General features: G+C 51.2%; 2 protein-coding genes across 3 annotated transcripts; one reads left to right on the top strand and one right to left on the bottom strand.

Annotated features, from left to right (window-relative positions):
• Window positions 1-1,290: 1,290 nt before the first annotated feature.
• On the bottom strand, window positions 1,291-8,750 carry FHL3 (four and a half LIM domains 3). Of its 2 annotated transcripts, none has more exons than XM_025856431.2 (6): window positions 8,608-8,750; window positions 3,879-4,119; window positions 3,616-3,790; window positions 2,481-2,650; window positions 2,199-2,385; window positions 1,291-2,073 (listed from the first exon to the last, which is right to left on the bottom strand). In XM_025856431.2, the coding sequence occupies exons 2-6, from the start codon at window positions 4,032-4,034 to the stop codon at window positions 1,919-1,921; spliced, it is 843 nt and encodes a 280-aa protein (XP_025712216.1). In that variant the 5' UTR covers window positions 4,035-4,119; window positions 8,608-8,750; the 3' UTR covers window positions 1,291-1,918. The 2 variants fall into 2 exon arrangements, with proteins under 2 accessions (XP_025712216.1, XP_025712215.1); XM_025856430.2 differs by having other exon boundaries at window positions 3,879-4,052.
• A 4,563-nt stretch (window positions 8,751-13,313) lies between these two features.
• Window positions 13,314-22,672, top strand: UTP11 (UTP11 small subunit processome component). The gene is made up of 8 exons (XM_025857001.2): window positions 13,314-13,480; window positions 16,842-16,903; window positions 18,102-18,204; window positions 18,601-18,714; window positions 19,206-19,299; window positions 19,391-19,521; window positions 21,561-21,671; window positions 22,397-22,672. Exons 1-8 carry the CDS (start codon window positions 13,418-13,420, stop codon window positions 22,478-22,480), a joined length of 762 nt encoding a protein of 253 aa, XP_025712786.1. The 5' UTR covers window positions 13,314-13,417; the 3' UTR covers window positions 22,481-22,672.
• Window positions 22,673-23,670: the final 998 nt, after the last annotated feature.

The raw sequence follows: 23,670 nt of genomic DNA, 5'->3' as shown, positions 1-23,670 counted from the left end.
TCTTGGCACTTCCTCCAAATTAAATTATCTGCTGCTTCCCCAAAGCGCCATATGTTTTTTCAGGCCTCCCGTTCTTTGCACCAGCTGTTTTCCATGCTTGGACTACTCTTCCTCAACAAGTATTTATTGAACAAGTAGTAAGTGCTGGGAGCTGAGAATAGTAGAGTGAGCAAGGCAGGCGCAAGCGCAGTCCTCGTAGAAGCCGGTGGCAGAGACAAAAATGTAAACATGTAATTACTAATTATAAGCACACATGGTGGGTATTTGTAAAGGTTTGTTGAAAATGTCAACCACAGCCCCAGAAAGCTTAGGATTCGAATCGGGCCCGGGAGGCAGTCTGAAAGGAATCCACCCTGTGATTACCTAGGTGGCTTTGGGGAACTGACAAGTTGGGAGTCTCCACCTCTGTGAAATGGAAAAATGCGCGCCCCATAGGATTTCTGGGAGGATTTAGTATGAGATACAGATGATCACGCGGGTCGGCCGGACCGAGGGCCCCTCCCTCAGGGGACGCGAGGGTCCACCCGCACCGTGGCGCCGGTCCCCCACCCCAGGAGGCGGCGGGCGGGCCCAAGAGGTTTGTAAGCAGCGCGCGCTAGCGCGCACCAGTGCGCCTCCGACCGTCGGGGGCCGAGGGCGGGGCTGGGGCAGCCGGCGTCGGACGCCGGCAGAGGGGAGCAGCGCTCCGCCCCATCTCCCCACTTTGGGGGACAGCCCCCCTCGCTCATTCCCGCCTCCGCCCCTGAATCACGGGAGGGCGGGGCCGTGACCCATTCATGCCGGGAATCGGATCCAGATGTTCCCGCGGCGCGTGCAGCTGCATCCTTGCCTTTTTTGGCAAAAAAACGTGCGGCCGCGAGCGGATCCCGGGCCGCCTCCGCTAATCCTCGGGAAGAGGGGGAAGGGGGCTGGGGGTCTGGGCCCAGACTGGGAATCCGCACCGGGTGCTCTGCGGGATTTGGGAAGGGCTGCTGAGGGAGCGAGGCGGTTTGTACTGGACGGGGGAACCCACTGCCAACTCCACTCCCGTCCGGGACCTCCCCCAAACCCCTCCCTCCCCCACCCGGAGGAAAAAGCCCTTCGCCAGCAGCGGGGAGGCTGGCGACGCCTGAGAGGGACGGTAGCAGCGGCGGGGATCCCCGTTCTCCGGAGATTTCCCACCCCGTGGCCCAGCAGCTTCCTCCTTTGCCCTGCGCAGAGGAGGTCTGGAAGAGCCTGAGTCTCGCGGTCTGCGAGGGAACCTTCCTTCCCCCGCCACCCCCGCCACCCCCAGACAAATACACAGAGGCCTTCGCTTCCTCACACTGCTTTATTGCAGAACCTGGAAGGGGGGGGTGAACCAATCCCACCCCTCTGCCCATCTCTGGGCAAAAATGGAGCTCAAATGAAATGAGAAAACACTCGACAGACACGGACTGGGCAAAACCCTGTGCTCTAGGATCCCCTTAAACAGTGACCCCCTGATTCGCGGCCCAGAAAGCCCCAGCCCCGGGGATAGGGTGGGATGGGGGTGGGGAGGATCAAGCCTGAGGAGAGTCCACTTTGGAGGCACCCACAGAAGACCTAAAGTTTCTGGAAAGAAGTCTAGATTGAAGGGGGCCTGGGTCCCAGAGTCCAGTTTGGAGGGTTGGGTCCAGAGCCTTGATTTGGGGAGAGGGCCCGGTCTGGGACCCAGACCGTGAGGAGAGGGCTGAATTCTGGAGTCCAGGCTTGAATCATGGAGGCTCCATAAGGGTCCCGGTTGGGGGGCCCCGGATCAGGGAGTACTGGTTTGGGGATGCTGGAGCAGGGAAGCTGACTCCTGGAGCCCAGGAGGAGCCCCGGTTTAGGGAAGGGGCTGGGTCCCAAAGGTGGTGTGGAGCCGGGGCCTCAGTCCTGGAGCCCTGGTTTGGGAGGCCCTGGGCCCAGGAGTCCTGGCTCAGGGCCCTGCCTGGCTGCAGCCCTGACACAGCACTTGGTCTCCGTCGGGCACAAAGCCTTGGCCCACCAGGGAGGCAGAGCAGCGGGCGCAGGAGAAGCAGCTGTGGTGCCAGTGACGGTCTTCAAAGGACACATACTTGCCTCCACCGAGTCCTGGAGGGAGGCTGGAGGTTAGCTCTGTGGATCGGCCGCAGTCCTGCCCCTCAGCCTCGCCCAATACCAGATCCCATTCCCTTGCTTGCATCCTACCCGCCATGCTCTTTGACCCTTTGTCCCACCTGTGATGGGGCGCTTGCAGCTGCTGCACTTGGGTGCAAAGAGTTCTCCAAAACAGGCCACACAGTAGGGATCATCATCCCGGGAGGTGAACTGCTGCCCTGCTAGGGGCGTCTGGCACCCTGTGCAGACCAGGCATTCTCGATGCCAGGGCTGGTCACGGTAGGTCACGCCACCTTGTGTCAGCGTCTGTGGGGGCAGCATCGGTCAGCAGGAGGGGAGTGGCGAGCCCCACCCCAGCACGGAGCCTTGCTCACCCCCCACCCCACTGGCCCAGCCCCCACCTTGCTGCAGCGGGCGCAGCGAGGCGCGAACTTGTTCTCATAGCAGGGCACGCAGTAGTGAGCGCCCTTGTCGGGCACAAAGGAACGGGAGCCCAGCGGCTGTTCACAGCCGCTGCACAGGAAGCAGTGCTCATGCCATGTCTGGCCTCCGTATTCCAGCTTCCGGGACCCTGTGGGGAACAGGGGTCCCACTCAGAGGCTGTGTCCCAAGCTCCTGAGGGCCACCCTCTGCTAACCCCTGAGGAGAGTCCCTGCTGTTCCCAGAGCCTAAGCAGGGTGGCATCCACGCACATGGAGCAGGACACTTGCCACCTACATGGCACATGCGACCCTCCCCCCCCAACACCGCACATGCTATGCACATGGCTGGGCACATGCTAGGCCCCCATAATCTAGATGTGAGGATCTGACATTTGTGAAGTCCCCACATGTGCTAGATATGACTATGTCAGCATACACCAGGCCCCCATGTCGCAGGCATGATGACTCAGTTCACGCTAAGTCCTTCTACACCAGACATGATGGCTTTAGCCACACCCACAAAGACCCCCAACAGAGTTCTGATGACCAGGACCTGATGGATTCAGTACATGCGAAGCCTCGGTGTCTCCTGATCATGTCATTCTCCACCTGTCCTCAGCCCTCACATATCTATGAGGGATGCAGGTCACGACACATGTTAGGCCCTGTTGATCTGTCTCTACGTACACCAAGCCCCGATGCGCCAAGCATGACGGTCTCATTGGACTCCTCGCTCCAACACGTACCAAACACGCAGGTATTCATGCATGCTGAGCCCCCGGGTGTGTCTGAAGCTTGTCAGTCTGCCCGTACATGGTAAGCCCACAGGTGCACACGCTAAACCCTCAGGAACATACCAAGCGGGTCCGTTCCTGCGCGTGCTAAGCGCTCATGCGTATACCTGGGTGTGCCAGTCCCCGCACACGCTAATATCCCAGGAGCATACAGGCAGGACCGATCCCGTATGCGCTCAAGTTCCCAAAAGATGCCGTGCGTGCAGGTCTTTACAACACTAAGCCTCCCTGGATGTACCGTACAGGTGCCCGTCCCTCGGCCGAGCACGAGCCTACGTCGGGGTGGCACGCGCACGCGCACGGCGGCCCCGGGCACGTACCGGGCATGACGGTCTCGCCGCAGGCCGAGCACTGCGACGAGAAGGCGCTGCAGTAGCAGTCATTGCAGAGCAGCTCGCTGTCCTGGCAGGTGAAGGGCTCATCGGCCAGGGAGCGCTGGCAGCGGCAGCAGCGGAAGCAGCCCTCGTGGAAGTGGCGGTCTTCATAGAACAGCTCCTGCAGGGAGCATGGCAGGGGTGCTGGCACCTTTGCCCCTCCGCCCCAGCCTCCACCCACTCCTTGCCCGCTCTGGTCCAGCCCTTACCCTGGAGTCGTGCCCGATAAGCTGCTGGCACTCGGCACAGGTGTTGGCGAAGGTGCTGTCATAGCAGGGCACACAGTAGGGGCCGTTGTCCGTCTGGATGTATTTGCGGCCATACAGGGACTCGCTGCATTTTGCACAGTCAAAGGCCTCGCTCATGGTGGCTGTGAGTGAGCCCTGCCAGGCGCCAAAGGTTGGGCACGCGTCACCCAGAGGGGCTGTGGCTTAGCCCCTCGCAAAAGCTCTTTGCGTTAAAAGAAAGAGCAAGAGACCAGGCCTAAGAAATGCCAGGTCCAAACAGCAGGCGATGAGGAAGGGGGTGCTTCTGGAAACCCAGGAGTCCCGCATGTTTATTTCTGTATTTAACAGCGTGTGGGGCGGGGGAGAAGGGGTCAGGAAAAAATCAGGAAGCAGAAGTTGTTTTCTTATCTGGGCCCTGGCAGATCTGGGGGGAGGGGGCTTTTCCTGGGTCAGTGACTCATTTCCTGCCCCAGCCTGCGTTTAGCTTCCACTGTCCCTACTGTCCCCAAGGGGACAAGAGCCAGGGCAGGGAGCCACCCCACTCTCTATCCCGAAGGAACAGCACTCCCACCCTCTCCTGACTCCCAGGAAGGGGCCCTAGAGATATGGAAAAAGGAACTTCTACCCAGAGCTCTTAGTGAGGAGTTTAGGGATGTGAATGGGCTGTGTCCGCCCTCTCCAGGTCCAGGAGCCAGTGGAATGTTAGAGGGATGGGCCCTGAATGATGGAGATGGAAGTCACCTCGGGCCTCCGTCCGGACGTCTGTCCGTCCGTCCGTCTGTCCGAGAGAGTCAGCCCAAGCAAGGACTTCAGAGGCTCAGGCTAGGTTTAAGTAGGAAGGAAGTCCTGCAAGCTGGACACAGCCAAGCTTCCCCAGCTGGACCCTCTGTCCTCAGCCCCCTGCAGCCCCTGCTGGGTCTCTGGTCACACCAGCCTTGGCCTGCACAGCAGCTGTGGCAGCACCACAGCCAGATGTCAGGTTTGGCCAGCCACAGGGGCGAGAAAAGGGAACCGAGGTGAGATGCCTGGGGAGGGAGAGGGGAATTAAAGACGGGGATTACACAGCATGGCCCTCCAGGCATCACTCCTGGCCCATCTTTCCAATCGCCTGGGTCATTATTTCCCTCCCCCTGCCTCTGGGAGAAACAGACTCTCCCCAGCTTTTCCGGTTTCTGAGGGTTTGGGGTAGGCGGCGTGGAGGGTGAGAGAGTGGGAGCCACAGAAGACATTTTCTCCCCAATCAGGCCCCCTCTTGGGTGGGGAGTCAGGCACAGGGGGGAGCCCTGAGGGCTGCTGCTGCAGACACCCAGCCCCCACCAAACCTCAGACACTTTCCATTTTCTCAGGAACAAAGCATGTTTGCGGGATGAGGTCATCCACACAGCTGCCTCTGGAACAGGAGCATGGGGAGTGGGGGGGGGGGCAGGGAAGTGGGGTTCCCAGTCCCTTCTGCTGCTCCTGACTCCAGTCTCTAGCCCCAAATTCAGAGCTCCCCACCCCCAGCGTCCTCCATCATGAAGCCTGCTCTCTAAGGGCTGGGATCCCAGGCTGGGTGGAGAGGCACCACCAGGACTCAGCGGAAGGGGATGTTCTCACAGCTGCAGAGGAACCTGGAGAGGACAAAGGAACCCACCAACCCACTCCCCCCACACACATACCCCCAGTAACTGGCAGTCCCCAGAGCCTGCCCAGGCTCGAGTTGAAGGAAAAGTGCTCCTTTTCTCAGCCACCCCCAGTGAGAAATTCTGGCCAAGAAACGTTGCTCTGGCTTGGAGTTCAGACTCCAGGCGCCAGCAAACGCCCCAAGCCTGGAGGGCCTGGCTCTTGAAGGGATGGTTTGTGAACTCAAAGCTGCCCCTCTGTACAGCGGGGGAAGATACAAAGTTCGGGGGAAGATAACGAAGTTCGTACCCCAGGCCAGGCCAGGAGGCCTCCAGGGGCTGGGGTCTTCAGAGAGGTGATTCTGGGGCAGGGCTATGCTGTAGGGTCGAGGGTAGCCCTCCTTCTTGGTCCGCTCCCCACCAGTCAGGCCTGGGTTTCCTCTGGCCCAACATCTGAGGGTTGCCTGGGCTGTCAGCCACTGGGCAGCAGGGGGCCGCACAGGTGGAGTGTGTGGCCATGGTGTGTCCGGGAGTGCCCCGAGTCTTGTCCTTCCTTCCTGGCTTGGCCCACAGCAGCCATCACCTTCCCAGGCCCAGGCTAGCCCTGAGACCACCCCCTGGGAGGAAGTCACCACTCTGAGACAGGGGCACCCCAAATAGGGTATGGGCATGGCTTCTGTTTCCTTCCCAGAATCCCCCAGTCCCCTAGTCTGTCCAGCTGGGCTCTAATGAGGACAGAGTGAAGGGCACTATCAAGGCCCACCTGTCCCTGCCCATCCCCCTCCCTCCCCACCTCCCTCCCACTTTCCCTGGCAGGGCTAGGGGACTGAAGAGAACCAGTCTTATATTCCTTCAAGGCTGGTGGGGTGGGGGGGGGGAGGTGCAGGGGAGACTGCCCAGTCTGCCCGATGGCTCTCAGCCCCTGCTCCCACCAATAAACACATACACACACACACTCCACCCCTACACCTGACCCAGACACACACATCTGGCACATCCCAGTGAACCTCCCAGAGCTCAGAATGGCCGAATAAATGGCTGCGACATGTGGAGTATAGAGGCCCAAATGTGGCATGTGGGTCTGAATCCTGACTTCTTCGCTTACTAGCTGGGTGATCTTGGGCAAGTCACTTAAGGTCCCTGGGCCTGTTTTCTTATCTAAGCCTACCTCCTACTCCTGGGGTGGTCAGGCTGAAATGCTGGTGCTTGGAAAGCACCTGGCAGAAAGTGAGTAGTCAGTAAATGGTAGTCGTCGGCATTTTTATTATTAGCCCCTCGCTCACATAGGGGTCAGACATGTTTCTGAGCCAGGCCTGGGTCAGGGAGCTGGCCTGGGTTTTGACCTGGACATTCTCGGGGTAGACCCAGGGATAGAACAAAGAGGGACCCCCACCTCCCGCCAGTTCTGCTGGGAAGTGAAAGTGAAGTGAAAACGCTCAGGCCACGGGGCTGGCTGAGGAGATCAGTGGGGCCAGCCTGACCCCAGGGAGACCCCTCACACAGGTACACAGGTTCACACACCTGCGTGCTGCCCTGCCTCTCATGAAGTGCCATCCCATCCACCATCTCACCAGATCTCACAAAAGGCAGGCAGGTTAGGCTATCATTCCCATTTTACAGTTGAGCACAGAAACCAGGAACAAGCCAGGCCCAAGGTCACTCAAGTCTCAGAGAGACCAGGTTTTCTGCTTTCTAGCCTGGAGCCCTTTCCTGTTTTTCTCCCAAAAAATGCTGCAGCGGCGATAAAGGGGGCGGCCAACACTTAAGAGCAGGGGTACAGGAGATACGCGGTGACGTCACTAGCAGAGGAGTCTCACCCTTCTCCCCCAGCTGCTAACCCTGCTGTTGGAAGACACCCAGAAGCCTTTCCAACTACCCATGCCAACCGCTCAACTCCTTTGCCCCCTCCACCCTGCACTGTCCAGGAGGACCCTGGCCAGGCCCCACAGCTGTGAGTCAGGATCAGCTCAGACCCCTCCCCCAGCTCCCAGGAATTGACAGGAGATTTAAGGGGAGAAACCTAACTCCCCCCACCCCCCACCTCCTGCTATCAGGCACCAACCCCAAACTCCCCCTTAGCCCCTTCCCTCTCACCCTGGGTCCCCCAGGGCTGAAGCAGCGCGTCCAAGATTTGAGTTTAAAAATAAGTTGGGGCTGTCTTGGTATATGCCTGGGGCTCCTTTTTGATCTCGGTCTGTCTCAGGTCCTCTGCCTCACAGGGACCTGGCTGGCCCACATCCTTGCTTCCCAGTCTTTCAGGCCTGAGCCTTTCCAGGTCTGTCTGGGAAGCTGTCAGTGTGCCTCCATCAAAGCCAGCTCTGCCCCACTCAGCGTGTCTGTCTCTGCACACTTCAGCTGTCTTTATGTTTTGCGTGTATCTCTGGCTGGTTATCTCCCAACGGCCTCCCTCTGCGGATTTCTACCTCTGTACACCCAAATCTTGGTATCTGAGTGTCTCCAGGGGTTCCCACCCTTTCTCTCTCTTAGCACGTCTGTTCCTGAGTGTCTGTCTCCAGTTTCTGGACGGCTCTATAGGCCTCACAGAGACTGATCTATCACGAGGCTAACGAAGCTTAGGCTTCAGGGCCCCTCACTTGCCCAGGACCCTGCAAAGCCCCGAGAAGGGCGTTACAACGTGTTCACTGGAGTCAATGTATGCTTCTCCTTCAAATGCTTCGCTCCACAAAACCTGGGTCGGTCCCTATGCCTCGTGTCTGCCTCTCGGTGACTCTACGGCCAACTCTCGGTCCCTTCCTCGGGTATCGCTGCAGCCTCCTGTCTAAGCCTGTCGCTTGTGTCCCAGTCTTGGTCTCGCTCCACCGGCCTTTCTGGGAGCCTCAGTTTCTCGAATCCTCCCGGTCCCTCGCTCGACTCTGGCTTCTCCGTTTCAAACTTGGCCCCCTCCCCCGCTCAAATCTCGGAGTAGCCCCCGCCCCTCCGGGCGGCCAGGATCGGTGCGATCCGGGGGGCGCCCTTCGGGGCTCAGTGCACCCCGCGCCGCCCGCTCCCAGCGCGCCCCCGGTCATCGCGGCCGGACCCGAGTGGGGAGCAGGGGGCACCGGCCGGGGCCGGGAGCCGGGATTCGGAGCCGGGTTCGGCGGGGAGCTCACCTCGAAGCGGGCGGCGGGAGCGGGGAAGCCGGGCCGCGCGTCCCTCGGCGGCTTGTACCTGCGGGCCGGGCAGAGCGGGGGCCGAGCGAGCTCCGCAAGGCTGCCGGCTGCACACGGACTGTGTGGGCGAGTGGGAGCGCGGCCCCAACCCCTCCCCGAGGAAGTGCGCGCGGGGCCCGCCCCGCCCGGACCCCGCCCCCGGCCGCCCCTGCCCGCGGGGTGCGGACCCCGCCCCGGCCCCGCATCCCGCAGGCGGGGGGCCAGACCCCGCCCACACCTCCTCCGTGGGCTGGAGCCCGCTCCAGGCCCCCTCGGCCGGCGCAGTCTAACCCGGCTCTCTCAACCTTACCGGGCGGCCAGGACCCCCCCCCCCCCCCCCCCCCCCTTTCCCGGCCCCCCCCCCCCCCCCCCCCCCCCCCCCCAACTCCCACCGGCAGCCAGCGGGAGACTGCTGTACTCCATCTCAAGCGAGGGGTACAGAACCCAGCCAACCAAGGTCCCTTGGGGGACCAAGAGTCCTCATGGCCTTTTCGTGTCTCTCCCCCCCGCTTCCAGCTTACCCCCCGGGGTCACACCTAGACCGAGTTTGTAAAAGAGGACTTAATCAAGCCTGGAGGAGGGGGTGGTTTAGATTCTGCTGTCCCGGCCCTGTCAGTGGGAACCAAGCTTGGTGTTCTCTGGAAACAAGGACCCCCAACCCCGGACAGGGCCTTGACCTTCAAAGGGCTTGATTTCACAACTCTGAGTGGCAAAAACAGAAGTAATCACCTCCTCACCTCCAGCTGCACCCTGGGACAGAGAAGTTCGGCCTTGGTTTCCACAGTGCCCAGGAATAGTTTTGACCTTTGAAGCCCAGGGGAGACCCTAATCCTTGGCCCCATGGTTTTTTGAGTTTCTCAGGGAGGGGTGTGAAGAGTGTGCTCGGATCGGCACTACAGGGTTGGTGGAGGGAAGTGGAGGGAACCCCTCCTCCCCCACCTCTACAGTTTCCAATCCTCTGGCTTCCTCCCTGTGCCTGGGAGGGAGGACTGGCGCCTGCCAGGGACACAAGGCCCCTCCAGGTCCTTGAGGCCAACCCCCCTGGGATCCTCAGGCTTGTCACTGGGCATAAATAGCCTCGATCTAGAAGGGTGGGGGAGGGAGGAGGAGGCTCTGCTGTGCTGTTTGCAAAACAAGAGACAACAGACCAACCCTAGAAATAACCTCAGCCATCTAGAGTAGAGATTCAGGTGCCCACAGAGGTTCTCCCATCCCCCAGGCTGGGTCCAGCCAAGTTCTCAGAGCAGAGACTCATTCCCTCCCAGGCTGGGGTTCCTGAATACCTTCCTCTCCCATCTCTGAATCATATGCCTGCCCTCCTGGGTCCCAACTCACCCTCGAGGCCAGGTTTCCTTCCAAAATCAAACTAATTGATTTATGATTGTTCCTTATGCCTAGATTGTAAGTGCCATGAGGACAGGGACTGGGTACTTCTTGTTCACTACCACATTCCCAGTACCTACTCCAAAGTCTGGCACATAATAAATATCTGATGAATGAATGACAATGACAGACATTGCTTCAGTTTCAACTCCCCTCTACCCCAGTTTGGATCACAGATACTTGCCCACGGATGGGCCCTTTCTCTGGGCTTTGTCTTGTAGGTGTAGGCGACTCCTAGCCCTGGAGAGGGCAGGGAAGATTGCCTGGTTGGAGTAGATGACAAGGAGGGTCTGTTCTGGGTGAGGGGAGGGCAAAGATGAGCAGCTTTCAGAGAGGGAGGGATTATGACTGAATAAGGAAGGTCCTAGATCAAAGGTAGAGTTGGGGTCTCTGGTATTTCCTCATGGCTTGAACCTCTGCTGAACAGCCTTAATAAGAGCCAGGATTTCCTGAGTTTTTTTTTTTTTTTTTAAAGATTTTATTTATTTATTTCACAGAGAGAGATAGCGAGAGCAGGAACACAAGCAGGGGGAGTGGGAGAGGAAGAAACAGGCCTCCTGCTGAGCAGGGAGCCCGACACGGGGCTCGATCCCAGGACCCTGGGATCATGACCTGAGCCAAAGGCAGAGGCTCAATGACTGAGCCACCCAGGCGCCCCAATTTCCTGAGTTCTTTGCACCAGTCCCTGCCTAAGCACTTTGCATATAACACTTCGCAGAATTAATGTTCTTGATTATCCGACAACGGTATGAAATGTGTATTCTTACCCCATTTTAAAGATGAGAAAATGGAGGTACAGAGAAAGTAAGTAACCTGCCAAGGGCGACACACCTAATAATGGCAAAGGCTGGATTCAAATCCATACAATCAAATGTCAAAACTCCTTATGCCAAAAAGGGCTTAACTGGCAGGCCCTGCAGCCTCTTTTGTCACTCAACCTCTTTACACCTCAGTCTGCTCATCCGTTAGGAGTGCTTGACTCCCTGTCTCCCAGCATTCTCATGAGTATTGGAGGAGAGTACACAGTAGGTATTGAGTATGTGGGACTCGCCTGGTGCAACACATTCCCTTTCACGGTCAAGTGTTAAGGTTCTGCTGCTTGGACTGGAAGTCTGGAGGCCAGAGAAAATTAGATTTCTGGTTTGACCCAGGCTGGGGGAGGGACACTGGTGTAGGGCAGGGGCTATGTCCTTTCCCCTCTCCATTTCCAGCTCCCCAGTGGGCTCACATTTCCCTTGGCCTAGGAGGACTACGTGCCCCAGGGACGTGTAGGGATCAGCCACATGGACTCCCTGTTCCCATTTCCCATCAGTCCTCCCTCCCTCTCTAGGGAACAGGTGTGTCTGAGCGGGGACTGGAAGAAGAGCCTGATCGCTGGATGACTAGCCTTGGGTGAGTGGGATCTGGTTGTCCCTTCGCCCACCCAGGAGGCCCCCACACACCCTTCCTTATCTCGTGGTGGAAGGGGGCTTGCTCTGGGTCTCCTGGCTGTTCTCTCATCTTGGACGCATTTTTTAAAAGGAGGCCCTGAGTGACAACTGACAGGCCTCTCACGGTTTCCTCTGGGTGCTGAATCACTCCTTGATTCTTGTGATCACAAGCCCTCCTTTCCCCAGTGAGAAAACTTCCTTCCTTCTCTGGGCATATTGCCCACTCTTACCCACTGGGCTGCCTGGAGCCCCTGCCAGGCCTCATGGCTTGCAGACACCCTCTTTCAGATTGCCCAGAAACACTATTCTCCTGACCCCAAGCCTCTGTGGGTGTAGAGGGTGAGGTGAGTGACTTCTACAGAGTATGCAGGGTTGGGAGGGTGAAGCAGGAAAGTTAAATGCCCACTACATGCAGGGCACCATGCTAAGTGCTAGTCATTGCCTCCTTCGGTTCTCACAAAAGCCATATGGGTTGGTTATATTATTATCACTATTTGATAGAGTAGGATGTGGGGCTCAGAGAATTTGACAATGTGGCCCCAAATCCAAGCTGATAGTGGTGAATGTGCAATTCAAATCCAAGGCTGATTCCTGGGTCCCCTTAACCGAGCTGAGGCTGGAATAGTGGGCCAAATCATGAAGGGCCTTGTCTTTCAATGGTTAAGTCACAAATGAGGTGGAAGTTTGTTCATGTCTGTGACCTGAGTTGGGCAAAAGGCTCAGACTGAGGCAGGAAAAAACTTTTCACATGGCAGATCTCAGCACTTTCAGCTTTGTCATGTCCATCCGTCTACTGGACTCCAGGCATCTCTGGGGACTGAGGAGAGGATTTCCTCAGAGCGCGTCGGCTGGAGCGGTGAGCTCTGTCATGACAAATGGGTGCAATTACAGAACTCGCTGAGGGTTAGCTTCATGTGATGGAAGAGAAACCAAATGCCTCTGAAGTGCCCTGCTGTGCCCAACCCTCTCTCTATCCTTACTGGTAGGTTTAGTAATAACAACAACCATTGCTCCAATTGATTGTGAACTCGTTTAAGGGGTGAACACAGCATTAAGCACTTTAAACATATTAGTTCGTTTAATCATTACAACAATTCCGTGGGTATACTTTAATTACTAACATTTTAGATGGGGAGATCGAGGTTCGTTGAAGCTAATTTTGCCTTGGCTGGTGGCAGTTAGGGTTATAACACACTTCTATGGTTTTTGGTCCTAATTGTTACGTTGTACTGCCTCTGACACTCATTCTGTCAGCCAGCCATTCCCTGAGGGTGTGAGGGACTCAAAAGTTTTTAACTACTGTCGGGATAGAACTCCTCCATTCAACTGTGAACCTCTTGACGGTCCTGTGAAGCAAGCAGAGCACACTATTATCCTTGTTTTATGGACGAGAAAAATGATGCTCATTAAAGTCAAAAGACCTGTCAAAAGTCACACAGCCGGTAAGTGGCAGAGCCAAACATGGTTTTAAGGTCTCCTGTCTGTCTATAGCGTGCTATTTCCGGTACACTGTGAAATTCACACAACTCGTACCTTTAAACGCACCGCGTAAATAGGGTAAGTAGAGCAGAGCGGTAAGTGACTGCGCATGCGCACACTCCAGGCACAGCTCAGCCGGAGGGCAGTGCCAGCCACGTGTTCCCAGATGCCAACGCGAAACCGAGCGCGAAAACGAGATCTCGGTAAACGTGCACAAGTTCTGGCGAATGAGAACTGACTCTTGCAGAGTCACGGGACTAGACCTAGAAAACTACATTTCCCAGAAGCAGCTTGGGGCTGGACGCCTCTGCTGGAGGACGTAGTTCCGGAAAGGCAGGCGCCGGATAGGCTGCGGAGAGGACGTGGGCCGTTCTGAGCATCTGGGGTCCTGGCCTATTTCCGGTAGGGTCGGTGGACGCGGCGGTTGAGGCCGTGCGGGACCGGCGTTGTCTACTGAGCTTTTCCAGGCGTGAGCAGACATGGCGGCGGCTTTTCGGAAGGCGGCTAAATCCCGGCAGCGGGAACACCGAGAGCGAAGCCAGGTAGGACCGCAGAGGCCCCACAAGCGCCGGGCCGTGGCCTCGTGGGCTACCCTCGCTCTCTCCCTCTCTCCACCTGCGGGCCCTGGTCCCTTCTGTACGTCGAGGGGGCATGTAAATATAAGCAAGTGTATCCTAAGGACGCCGGCGTGCCTAGGGCGGAGCCTCGCGGCCTGGCGAGGTGGGGGGTCGTTGTTCTCGCTCTGGAAGGAGCACGGGCTGTCTTGCGAGGTTTCATTGAGGGCATTGGGTGAGACACTGTGTGTAAAGTGCTTGACCTTCTGGGGGGAAGGTGAGGTCAAAGCGCACACCGGCTGGAACTGGAACCCGCATCTGTGGGTGTTCAGCCCTGCCCGCTGCGTAGGGGGGCTGTGCCCGAAGAAATGGGTGATGATAACGTTAACACGGTCAGGCGTGGGCTTTGTGCAAGATCCATGAAGCTCTTCCACATACGCTTTTTGTTTATGTCTCACACTGTAATTTTTTTTTTGCCATCTCCATTATACAGATGAGGAAACTGAGGTCCCGGGTGCTGAAGTGACTTGCCGAGTCACAAACACCAAATTCGGGTGGATAAACAGTTGTAGGACTTCTGTGGAGGGTGTGTCTGTGTTGAGTTTGAATAGAAATTAGTATATGAAGAATCAGTGTATCCATTCCAGTGTGCTTAGAAATTACATCGTGACCCATGCAGAAAGGCCCTTAGGGATATCTGGTGCAACTTCCTTTCACAGTTCGGGAAGAGAGGGAGAACGTGTCCAAAGTTGTGTTGCTGACTGATGGGATGGAACTAAGGCCTCTTGACCCACAGTTCAGTCTTGCTGCCCAGACATTTATTGTGCACTTACTGTGTGCTCCATGGTGTGCTGGGAGCAATAGTGTAATTTGCCACCTTGTTTGAGCCTATTTGTGGACCTGTGTAAAAGTAGTGATAGAAATTGTGGTGAGCCAGAGCCAGATGAAGTGCTGTCAGATTTACTGTCATCTCATTTAACTCTCGACACTGTGTGGACGTAGGTATTAACTATCTTCTCATATTTGCTGGTAGGGAAACTAAGGCTCAGATAGGTTAATTTGCCCAAAGACGTACAGCTGTAGCTGGCAAGCAGCAAAGCCAGGAATCAGGCTGCATGTTTTGAATCCAGGGGCCACTAAAAGATGAATAAAGAGGCACCTTTATAGAGATGGCACATGAAAAATGCCAAATGAAGAATTTGAAGGGGAAGAGTAGAGATGATGAGGGAAAGCATCACGATGGAACTTGCTGGACTTGAAAGGCAATGATAACAGCTTTCTGAGCACTCACAGTGTGCTAGGTACAGCCCAACAGCTGTACAGGATTATGTCATTTAAATCTGTAGTATGTCTGTGAGGTGGATTGTTATCCTTATTTTCTAGATGAGGACTCTGATGCTTAAAGAGATTGAATCATGTGTCCAAAGTCACAGTTGTAGGTAGTTGATTTGGATTAACAGAAGACAGGGCTTCTGCGGCTGGCCATAAGCATGACATGGTCACGTCTGAGTAGAACTAGAGGGTCTTTGTGGGAGACGTGAGGAGAAGGCCATGCTGGCGAGGCGGGTAAACATGTTGACAAGAGCACTCCACGTTTGGGTCAAGTTTGGGCTTTATCCTGTAGATCTGTCACTGAGGTGGTGGGTGAGATACCGAAAATGTTTTGTATGGAGAGGGTAGGTGTACTTAGGTGAGCTATTTCAGATGCAATGCTAGGTCTCCTATAACACAGATCCCTCTGAATTAGTGTTTTTGTATTTTTTGGGTAGATACCCGGTAGTGCGATTCCTGGATCATAGGGTAGTTCCATTTTTAACTTTTTGAGGAACCTCCATACTGTTTTCCATAGTGGCTGCACCAGTTTGCATTCCTAGCAACACTGCAAGAGGGTTCCTTTTTCTCCATATCCTCACCAACACCTGTTTCTTGTGTTTTGTTTGTTGTGTTTTTTTGTTTTGTGTTTAGTTCTGTTATTTTAATTGAGTAATTTATTGCATATTTCAAGGATAAAAAATGTGACTTAATCTCATCTAAATTATTAGACGAGTTTATACGTAGAGAAGTGTATGTACTTCTTCAAAAATTGAGATTATTCAGGGGCACTTGGGTGGCTCAGTCGTTAAGCGTCTGCCTTCGGCTCAGGTCATGGTCCCAGGGTTCTGGGATCGAGCCCCGCATCGGGCTCGCTGCTCCGCGGGAAGCCTGCTTCTCCCTCTCCCACTCCCCCTCTTTGTGTTCCCTCTCTCGCTGTGTCTCTCTCTCTGTCCAATAAATAAATAAAATCTTTAAAAAAAAATTGAGATTATTCAGAGCAGAAGAGGATGCAGTCTTGTGTGGTGGGGAAGAGCACAGACTGTGGCCGCATATGGGACGGGTTCTAGTTCTAGCTTTACCAGTTATTCTGTGTTCTTGGGCAAGCCTCATTCCCCTTTTGGAAAACGGGTAACAGTTGTGTGTTTTATCTACTTCCCTTGTTTGTTGTGGGGATTAAATGAGATTGTATGTAACAAGCATAGCAGATTGCTTTGTAACAGAGTAAGCACTTAATACATGTGGCCTGTTATGTGGGCAGAAACATCTAGCACAGACAGACATGTATTAATTGCTCAACAAATAGCTTGTAGAAAGATAATACCAAGATGTAATCCTTGTGCCTTTCATGCTATCCAAGTTCTGTGTCAGAGAAAGTATTTTGTGTCACACTTGGTTTTTTTCTCTCATACTTCTTACCAAAGGTATAATAGTAACAGTAACGTGCTGGGTACCTGCTTTGTGCCAGGACATGTGCAGGCACTACCACTCACAGACGCACATTTAATCCTCATGAATAACCATGAGAAGCAGGTACAACTATTCTCATTTTATAGTTAGGAAACAGCAGCTCAGAGAAGTTAAGTGACTTGCCCAAGGTCACAGGTTGTTAAGAGGTAAAGCTTGGATTTGAACCCCATTCTCCAGACTAAATTTAGTGCCCTTGCCACATTTGCCTCCCTGTTATTATGTTTTCCCTTCATAGTATTTTATAAACCCTTGGATTAAGTCTGTAGTAATTTTAGTACAGCTGGCAACTGCTTGCTTAGTGCCGAGTCATTGTTGCCTCTCTCTGTCCTTAATAGGCCAGGAAACCTACTATGGCAGTGCTTGTGACCTCTCTGGCGTCTGTATGGTACCTCTCATCCTGGGGCAGAGCCCAGTTGGGGGAGGGGAGGGAACAGGGCAGCACGTTGGCTCCAAGGACATGGATTTACTGAGCACTCCAGGGACTCTTGTTCCTGTCAGGTGTCATGTTGATTTGGGTATGTGTTTGCTGAGGGAACTAAGCACTTTTTTTTTTCCTTTTGTCTTCTAGCCCGGCTTTCGAAAACATCTGGGCCTGTTGGAGAAAAAGAAAGATTACAAACTTCGTGCAGAGTGAGTTCAGTTTCCTGGTAGGGGTGCTGCCAAGAAAGCTGACAGCTTCCCTGCACTGCAGCTGAATTGCCAGTGTCCGACAGGGGATAATTTCTTGCCATTGATAAAATGGCCAGAACTCTGGCACATACTTGTCTGTGACCCTAAACGTCTCTCTCTGTTTGGGCAGAGCGTAATTTATTTAACTGTAGTTGCATTGTGAAATTTTTTTTTTTTTATTACGTTGCTCTAGTTAGTTTTCTCAGAGTGGCTTTGATTTGTTTTTGCCTTGGTGTTTGAGCCAAAAGCTGAATCTTTTTTTCTCTCTTTTCTTGAAATGCAAGATATAATCTAAAATTCCAGTTGTTGAGTCTCTTACATCACTGCGTGTGTCGTTTGGAATGAAGAGATGTGAAAGATGGATTCATAAGACTGAGCGTGGGTGATAATGAACTCTGAAAACATTTTATAAAACAATTACCCCCATTCTTCTTCTTTAGCACTTTATTTGCAGAATACTTTATAACTGTTTGTTAACCGTGCGGTGCTTGTCAGCTGAGGTCCTTTTGTGCTCCTGGTACAGATGGTGATGGATTAAGTGGATTGCTCTGGGTCCCAGAGTTTTTAAGGCTAATAATGATAACCGAGTGCTGTTATTGCACCAGGCAGTGTTCTAGGAGACTTGCAATTTTTACACTTACGTATTCCTCCCAACAACCTTCTGGGATGCTATTATTATCACACCCATTTTACAGATTAAATTGAGATACAGTTTAGTTAAATAACTTACTCAGGATTACTTGGCCAGAAATGGTGGAGTCCAGGTTTTCATCCAGATACCTGGCTCCAGAGTCATGATTCTAGTTAGTATGCTCTATTGCACTGTGGAGTTTCTGAATCTTATTTGGTCACTTGGTGCCCAAGCTTGCTTTAAAACCCTGTCTAATGAGCTTTAATGTGTGCTTTGTTTGGTGTTTCCCTGTAATGAGGTAAATGCACTAATACATGTGAGATGTTAATTTCAGGTGAATTTTGGGTTAGAAGAGGAGCCTACAGAGATAGTAGCTCAACATCAGTGACTATGGAGTCTGGATCAAATCTAGTCATTGCTTTGGCTTTTTTGGGTTTCATTTTGTTTAAACTTTAGATGCTTGTAAAGTTTGCTTATTGTGGGTTTTTTGTTTTTGTTTTTGCTATGAACCTCATTTAAACCTTTTAGTGACTACCGGAAAAAGCAGGAATACCTCAGAGCTCTCCGGAAGAAGGCTCTTGAAAAAAATCCAGATGAATTCTACTATAAAATGACTCGGGTTAAACTCCAGGTGGGTGCCTTATGGATCAGTTGGTATTCTGAGCTCCACCTCCTTAAAGAAAATAAGGATGGGGGAAGAGATGGAGAGGAAGGATCCTTGGCCTTTATTTAGCCCTTCTCCAGTTGGTCCAGGTATTCTTGGTCAGTATCCAAGGCAAAATGCCCCTTCCTGAACAGCATGCATTTCTGCTCTGGAATCTGAGTTGTCTTATGCCTGGAGCTGTTCTTAGAGTGGATGAGAATTGATGACAGGGTGCTAAATTGAACATGCATCTCAGGGGCTTAGTGCATTGGACCGCTGTGGCATATGGCATTCAGTTGTCTTTGTTCCAATCATGGGCTATGTTAACGACTTATTCGTGATTTTAATCTAATAGGGAATGTATGTTTTAAATTTGGTTTTTAGGATGGAGTTCACGTTATTAAGGAGACTAAGGAAGAAGTAACTCCAGAACAACTGAAACTGATGAGAACCCAGGATGTCAAATACATAGAAATGAAAAGGGTTGCAGAAGCTAAGGTAATATTTGGAACCCCTTGTTCTGTTGTGTTTTTGTTATTTAAGAAAAATACAAATTCACTGGTCTCAAGTTATAAGTTGATTTCTTCTGGCATTTACAGACTTAAAGTACTTCTTGTTGGTGATAATGATTTAGAAGTATAGTCAGTATGATGGAGTGGAAAGAGTTCAAGTTTGGAAATGAGACTCACTTAGGTTTGAATTCTGGCTCTGCCATTTATTAGCCCCATGATTATGGACAAATTAACCTTTTTGAGAGATTGGTTCCTCATTTCTAGCTCATGGGAATGTTGAGTTTTGTGGAATGTGTAGCCCAGTACCTGATGTGTGGTTGGTGCTTGGTAAATTTTAGTCGTCTTTTCCTTTAAAAGAATGAGGCACATTTTTTGGTGGCTCGTGATAAGGGTGTGAAATGGTTTAAACTTGTGCACATTCATTTCTGATACCCTGGACGAACCCAGTGTAAAATGAGATCATGTTCTGTATTCTAGAAAATTGAAAGACTAAAATCAGAGCTCCATCTGCTGGATATCCAGGGGAAGCAGCAGAATAAGCATGTATTTTTTTTTGACACCAAAAAGGAAGGTATGAAATGTTTGCGGGTTTCTGGGACAGTCTAGCATGTTGGTCTGTGTTTGGTGTTAGATAGTGCCTTAAGAATTGTCTTGACTTTCAGTTGAGCAGTTTGATGTTGCCACTCACCTGCGAACAGCCCCGGAACTAGTTGACAGAGTCTTTAACAGACCCACAATAGAGACTTTGCAGAAGGAGAAAGTGAAGGGGGTTACCCAGCCGACTCGACTGAAGGTAATTTCCTCCGTTGTTTTTCTTTTGGGTCTGAGTTTAGGAGAATCTAGGGTTGGTTGGTTTGTTTGGGGTTTTTTTTTTCCCCCCACTGCATTTACTACAATAATTTGAGGAAAACTCATGAAATTCCCTTAGAAAAGTGGAAGGAAGATTTGATGATGGGGATGGGAGTGGAGGAGGGGTTTTTTTTTGTTGTTGTTCCTTGGTTTTTAAGGTTGGGGGACTTGTGGCCTAGTGGTGGGCAGCTTAGGGTGTGGCTTTTAGATTTGCATTTGAATCCCCCCTCTCACTCTGGGCTTTGTGCTTTTAAGGCTTGTGACTGATGCAGAGAGAGGAGGGGATACTGAAGATTAAGGGATTTGGTATATTCTGATATTGAATCTTTAGCAGCAAATACATATCTCAGAAAGTCTTTACATATTCATCTTTTTTAAAGATTTTATTTATTTGACAGCGACAAAGCGAGAGAGGGAACACAGGCAGGGAGAGTGGGAGAGGAAGAAGCAGACTTCCTGCTGAGCAGGGAGCCTGATGCAGGCCTTGATCCCAGACCCCAGGATCATGACCTGAGCCGAAGGCAGACGCTTAATGACTGAGCCACCCACGCGCCCCCATATTATGCATTTGTAACCAAAATCTTGTATTGACTTCTCCTTATGGTGCTTTCCGTAGCTGGAACTGGGTTTGTGCAGAAGACATGCTTTTTCTCAAAGCCTTCTGGAGTTGAACTCTCACTTCTGACTGATTCATTTAAAAAAATGCTGTCAATGTGTTTCAAGCAGACAGCTGTTCTGTTTTGATTTGAATCATTTACACCGCATCAGCTTTGCTTCCAATGTTTAATTTCACAGTAGTTTCTCTAGCTCAGAGGCAGCTAAACTTGCTGTAGTAATATAAATACCCCTAATTAGTTTGACTATATTGGGTAATCCCATAAATTTGACAGTCTGTGTAATAAAGTGAAAACAAAAGCTGTGTGAAACCACTGCTGTGAGACTATGCTAGAATTGGTGAATTGTTTAAATCTGAAGCCCAGTAAGAGTCCCCTCTTGTAGATAACACTTCCAGCTGAGGAGCCGGCTGACTAGTGTTCTCGTAATAACCCTGTTTGTCAATTAGTTGTATTTTTAATTAGCTGTGTCACTGACACTTCTCAAGTGTTGTGGTAGTCCCTGAAGAGATTAGTGCTCCAAACAGAGTAGTTCACCACCATGCCTTTTGAGAAGTTGGGAAGGTTTGGATCTTGCCATTTTTGTCGAGTGGTATTGTTTCTTTCAGTTGTTTTTTTGAGATCAAAAATATTTTCATTAAGACTACTGGTGGGTGGATTGCAAGGGAATTTTTAACCTGTAACTTGGAGGGGTGGGCAGTCCGTGGATGGGCTTTAGGAAGTTTGTGAACGCTCTCTTTCCACACTGACATTTTGTGCAAATAAGTATTTATGTTTGCACAGATTTGTACCAACACACAAACATATTTATTTTAAGAAAGAATCCAAAGCTTTCATGAGTTTCTCAGGGGTTTATGATTCCCCCAAATTTAAGGACCACTGGCCTTTGAGGGGTATTTAGCAGGGAGTATTCTCAGGTCAACTTCTACCGAAAAAGTCCTTCTCTCTGAGTTCTGTGGTTCTCAGACACCAGCACACGGCCCAGTGGCCCTTCTGTCCTTTGTTCACATTGTGTCAGGTTTCCAGGACTGGTTCATTCCTGCATTGCCTTAGGTAACCGGGACGCTCACACAGAGGTTGAACAGCTTAGTGTAGTAGTGGAAAGATTCCTGGGATCCGTGAGACTCGCGGGACAGTCCTGACTCTGTTCCAGGTGAACCACGTGTCCCTGGGCAAGTCTCCAAGGTTCTGTTTAGCTCTAGAATGTGGTGTTCCTAAAATGGACAACTTTATAGTCCCTTGTGTTGATTCTGAGTAAGAAGGGAGTTGATGAAACCATTTATGCGTTTAGACTTAAGTGTACTAAAAAGCAGTTTTTTATTCATTTTTATCTTGTTAATTTTATTGAAAATGTGTGTTTCTTCCGCAGAGGATAGCTAAAGAAAGGCAAAAGCAGTATAACTGCCTGACACAGCGGATTGAACGTGAGAAGAAATTGTTTGTTATTGCACAGAAAATTCAAACACGCAAAGATCTTCTGGTGAGGAGAGAAAGCCTTAGGACCTTCCTTTTTGGTTTTTTTTTTCCCCCCTTCCCCCTTGTAAAGGTCTTAACTGGAACTGGATTTCAGCTGTGTGTAAATCAACCCTAGTGAAAATGTCTGCTCCTCAGGGGCAGTGGTTTGAGCCAGTGTCTATTGCTCTGACAGTGTTGAAATGTTCCTTGATTAAGAAGGGTAATAAGGGGCTTATTAGTGCTTTGGACCGGCAAAGGGTAGGATCGGGTAGCATATGAACTATATAGCTTATGAGCAGCTGTGTGTAACATTTAAACAGGTTAACAAAACAGTGTATTGGTGTTTAAAAATAGACAACATTGTGTAGTTAAATAGCACAGCTAGGGATTATACGATGCCCCGTTCATATTCTCATCGTTCCTTTAAATGTCAGATTCTTCAGCTTTGCAGATCATTCAGATCTGCCTTTCTCAACGAGGGTTCCGTGTGAAAATATGCCCTACAAAAAAATGATTTGAGTACCTCTCTTCTCAGTTTTTCCAAGATCTTCTACACACTAGTAGCATTCTAGATTCCCAGGAGAGAAAACGATGCATTGCATCTGGGGATACTTTAGGGTCATGGGCCTCATCTCTCCTGCACTTTGAGAAGGGCTAAATTAGGGCCTTTCTGATAGGTAGTTTATTAACCTTCCTGTTTTACAAAATGCTCTCCTGCTATTTACTGGTAACCTTTTTACTCTGTTGTAGGATAAAACTCAGAAGGTGAAGGTGAAGAAACAAACAGTGAACTCTCCAGCTATTTACAAATTCCAGAGTCGTCGAAAACGTTGAAGTGGTGTAGATAAGCTTTGTCATTCCACATGGAAAATAATTGTTTTTTTTCCCCAGTAACTTCACATTCCATTAGTCTGAACGACATGGTTTTTTTCTGTTTGTAACTTTAATTTATTATAGATCTGGCATTTGATATCTTTCTGTGAACAACATTAAAGCCCCTTCCCTTGTCTTACTGTTTCTGGGGTATGAAATCAGTCTTATTTTTATATACCTGTATATTTTCTTCACGATGAAAGTTATATAATCTCATTATGGCAAATTTGGAATGAATTCATCTCTAATCCCAATACTCACTGAAGAACACCAAGTAGTTATCAGTGCTAGGAGCTAGTGCCTTGGAGGTGAACAATAATGTGAACGTTCTGGCTTATTTCCTTCATTCTGTAAAGGCATGTTCTGTTTTTTTTTTTTTTTTGCTTTATTTTTGTGTTTTGTAGTTTCAATTATAGCAAACAATTTCATATCCTTTTTACTTACATTAGCCCTTCCATTTTGTTACATCACTCTAAATTTTTTAAAAGTAATATATGTTCACAGTAAAAAGTAAAATAAATATTTTTATTGTTTGCATGTTTTATGTAGTGGGTAGACTGATTTTACCCTCCTTCCTTCTGTGTTTATTAGATACTCAGATGGCTTCATAAATTAGCGAAGGAGGAATTCTTTTCTCTTACACTTTATAGGTACAGATAGAAACCCACCCACAGTGGCACCTCCTTATTGATGAAGCTCAAATCAGACAGATCTGGCCCTCTGTTCCTGCCCTCTGCACTTCTGGCCAACTCATTCCAAGGCTATAAATGGCTTGGTACAGGCCTTTGCCCTGGAGATAGGGACTCCAGGGCATGTGTAGCAGCTTTCTTCCAGAGTCTCACCCTTCCCTGCCCATGTAGGGGTGGTAGGCTGAGGCTGTCAAGACAGGACTGAGCATGCTTAGAGCAAATGTGGGAGGAACAGGGTTCTGGGAGGCTTGCTTACACCTCACCCTCTGGAGGGGGAGCAGCTGGGCCCGGATTTTAAAGAGGGAGGGAGGAAGGAAGGAAGAAAGAAAAATCGTCATTAAAACTTAATATGTTCCTATGACTGCTAGGGTCCTGTACAAAGCCTAAAATGAAAGCCTGTTTCCTCAAGGTGTACCCAGCGGGATTTAGATCTGGGAGCCCTGGAAAATAGGAAGAAGGGCT

Source organism: Callorhinus ursinus, unplaced genomic scaffold, assembly GCF_003265705.2.
Source record: "Callorhinus ursinus isolate GAN/ISIS: 27379988/994484 unplaced genomic scaffold, GSC_fseal_2.0 scaffold18, whole genome shotgun sequence".
Lineage (NCBI taxonomy): Eukaryota > Metazoa > Chordata > Mammalia > Carnivora > Otariidae > Callorhinus > Callorhinus ursinus.
Note: the sequence above shows the minus strand (reverse complement) of the source record. Positions and strands in the feature narration are given on the sequence as shown.

Bases quoted from the DNA above. Each gene is read 5' to 3' on its own strand.
- FHL3 (XM_025856431.2), bottom strand. From the start codon at position 4,034: ATGAGCGAGGCCTTTGACTGTGCAAAATGCAGCGAGTCCCTGTATGGC. The intron at 2,386-2,480 runs GTGGGGGCTGGG...CTGCCCCCACAG, and splicing joins GCTGCGCCCGCTGCAGCAAG to ACGCTGACACAAGGTGGCGT. The intron at 2,074-2,198 runs GTGGGACAAAGG...GCCTCCCTCCAG, and splicing joins CTGCAAGCGCCCCATCACAG to GACTCGGTGGAGGCAAGTAT.
- UTP11 (XM_025857001.2), top strand. From the start codon at position 13,418: ATGGCGGCGGCTTTTCGGAAGGCGGCTAAATCCCGGCAGCGGGAACAC. The intron at 18,205-18,600 runs GTGGGTGCCTTA...TTTGGTTTTTAG, and splicing joins TGACTCGGGTTAAACTCCAG to GATGGAGTTCACGTTATTAA. The intron at 19,300-19,390 runs GTATGAAATGTT...CTTGACTTTCAG, and splicing joins TTTTGACACCAAAAAGGAAG to TTGAGCAGTTTGATGTTGCC.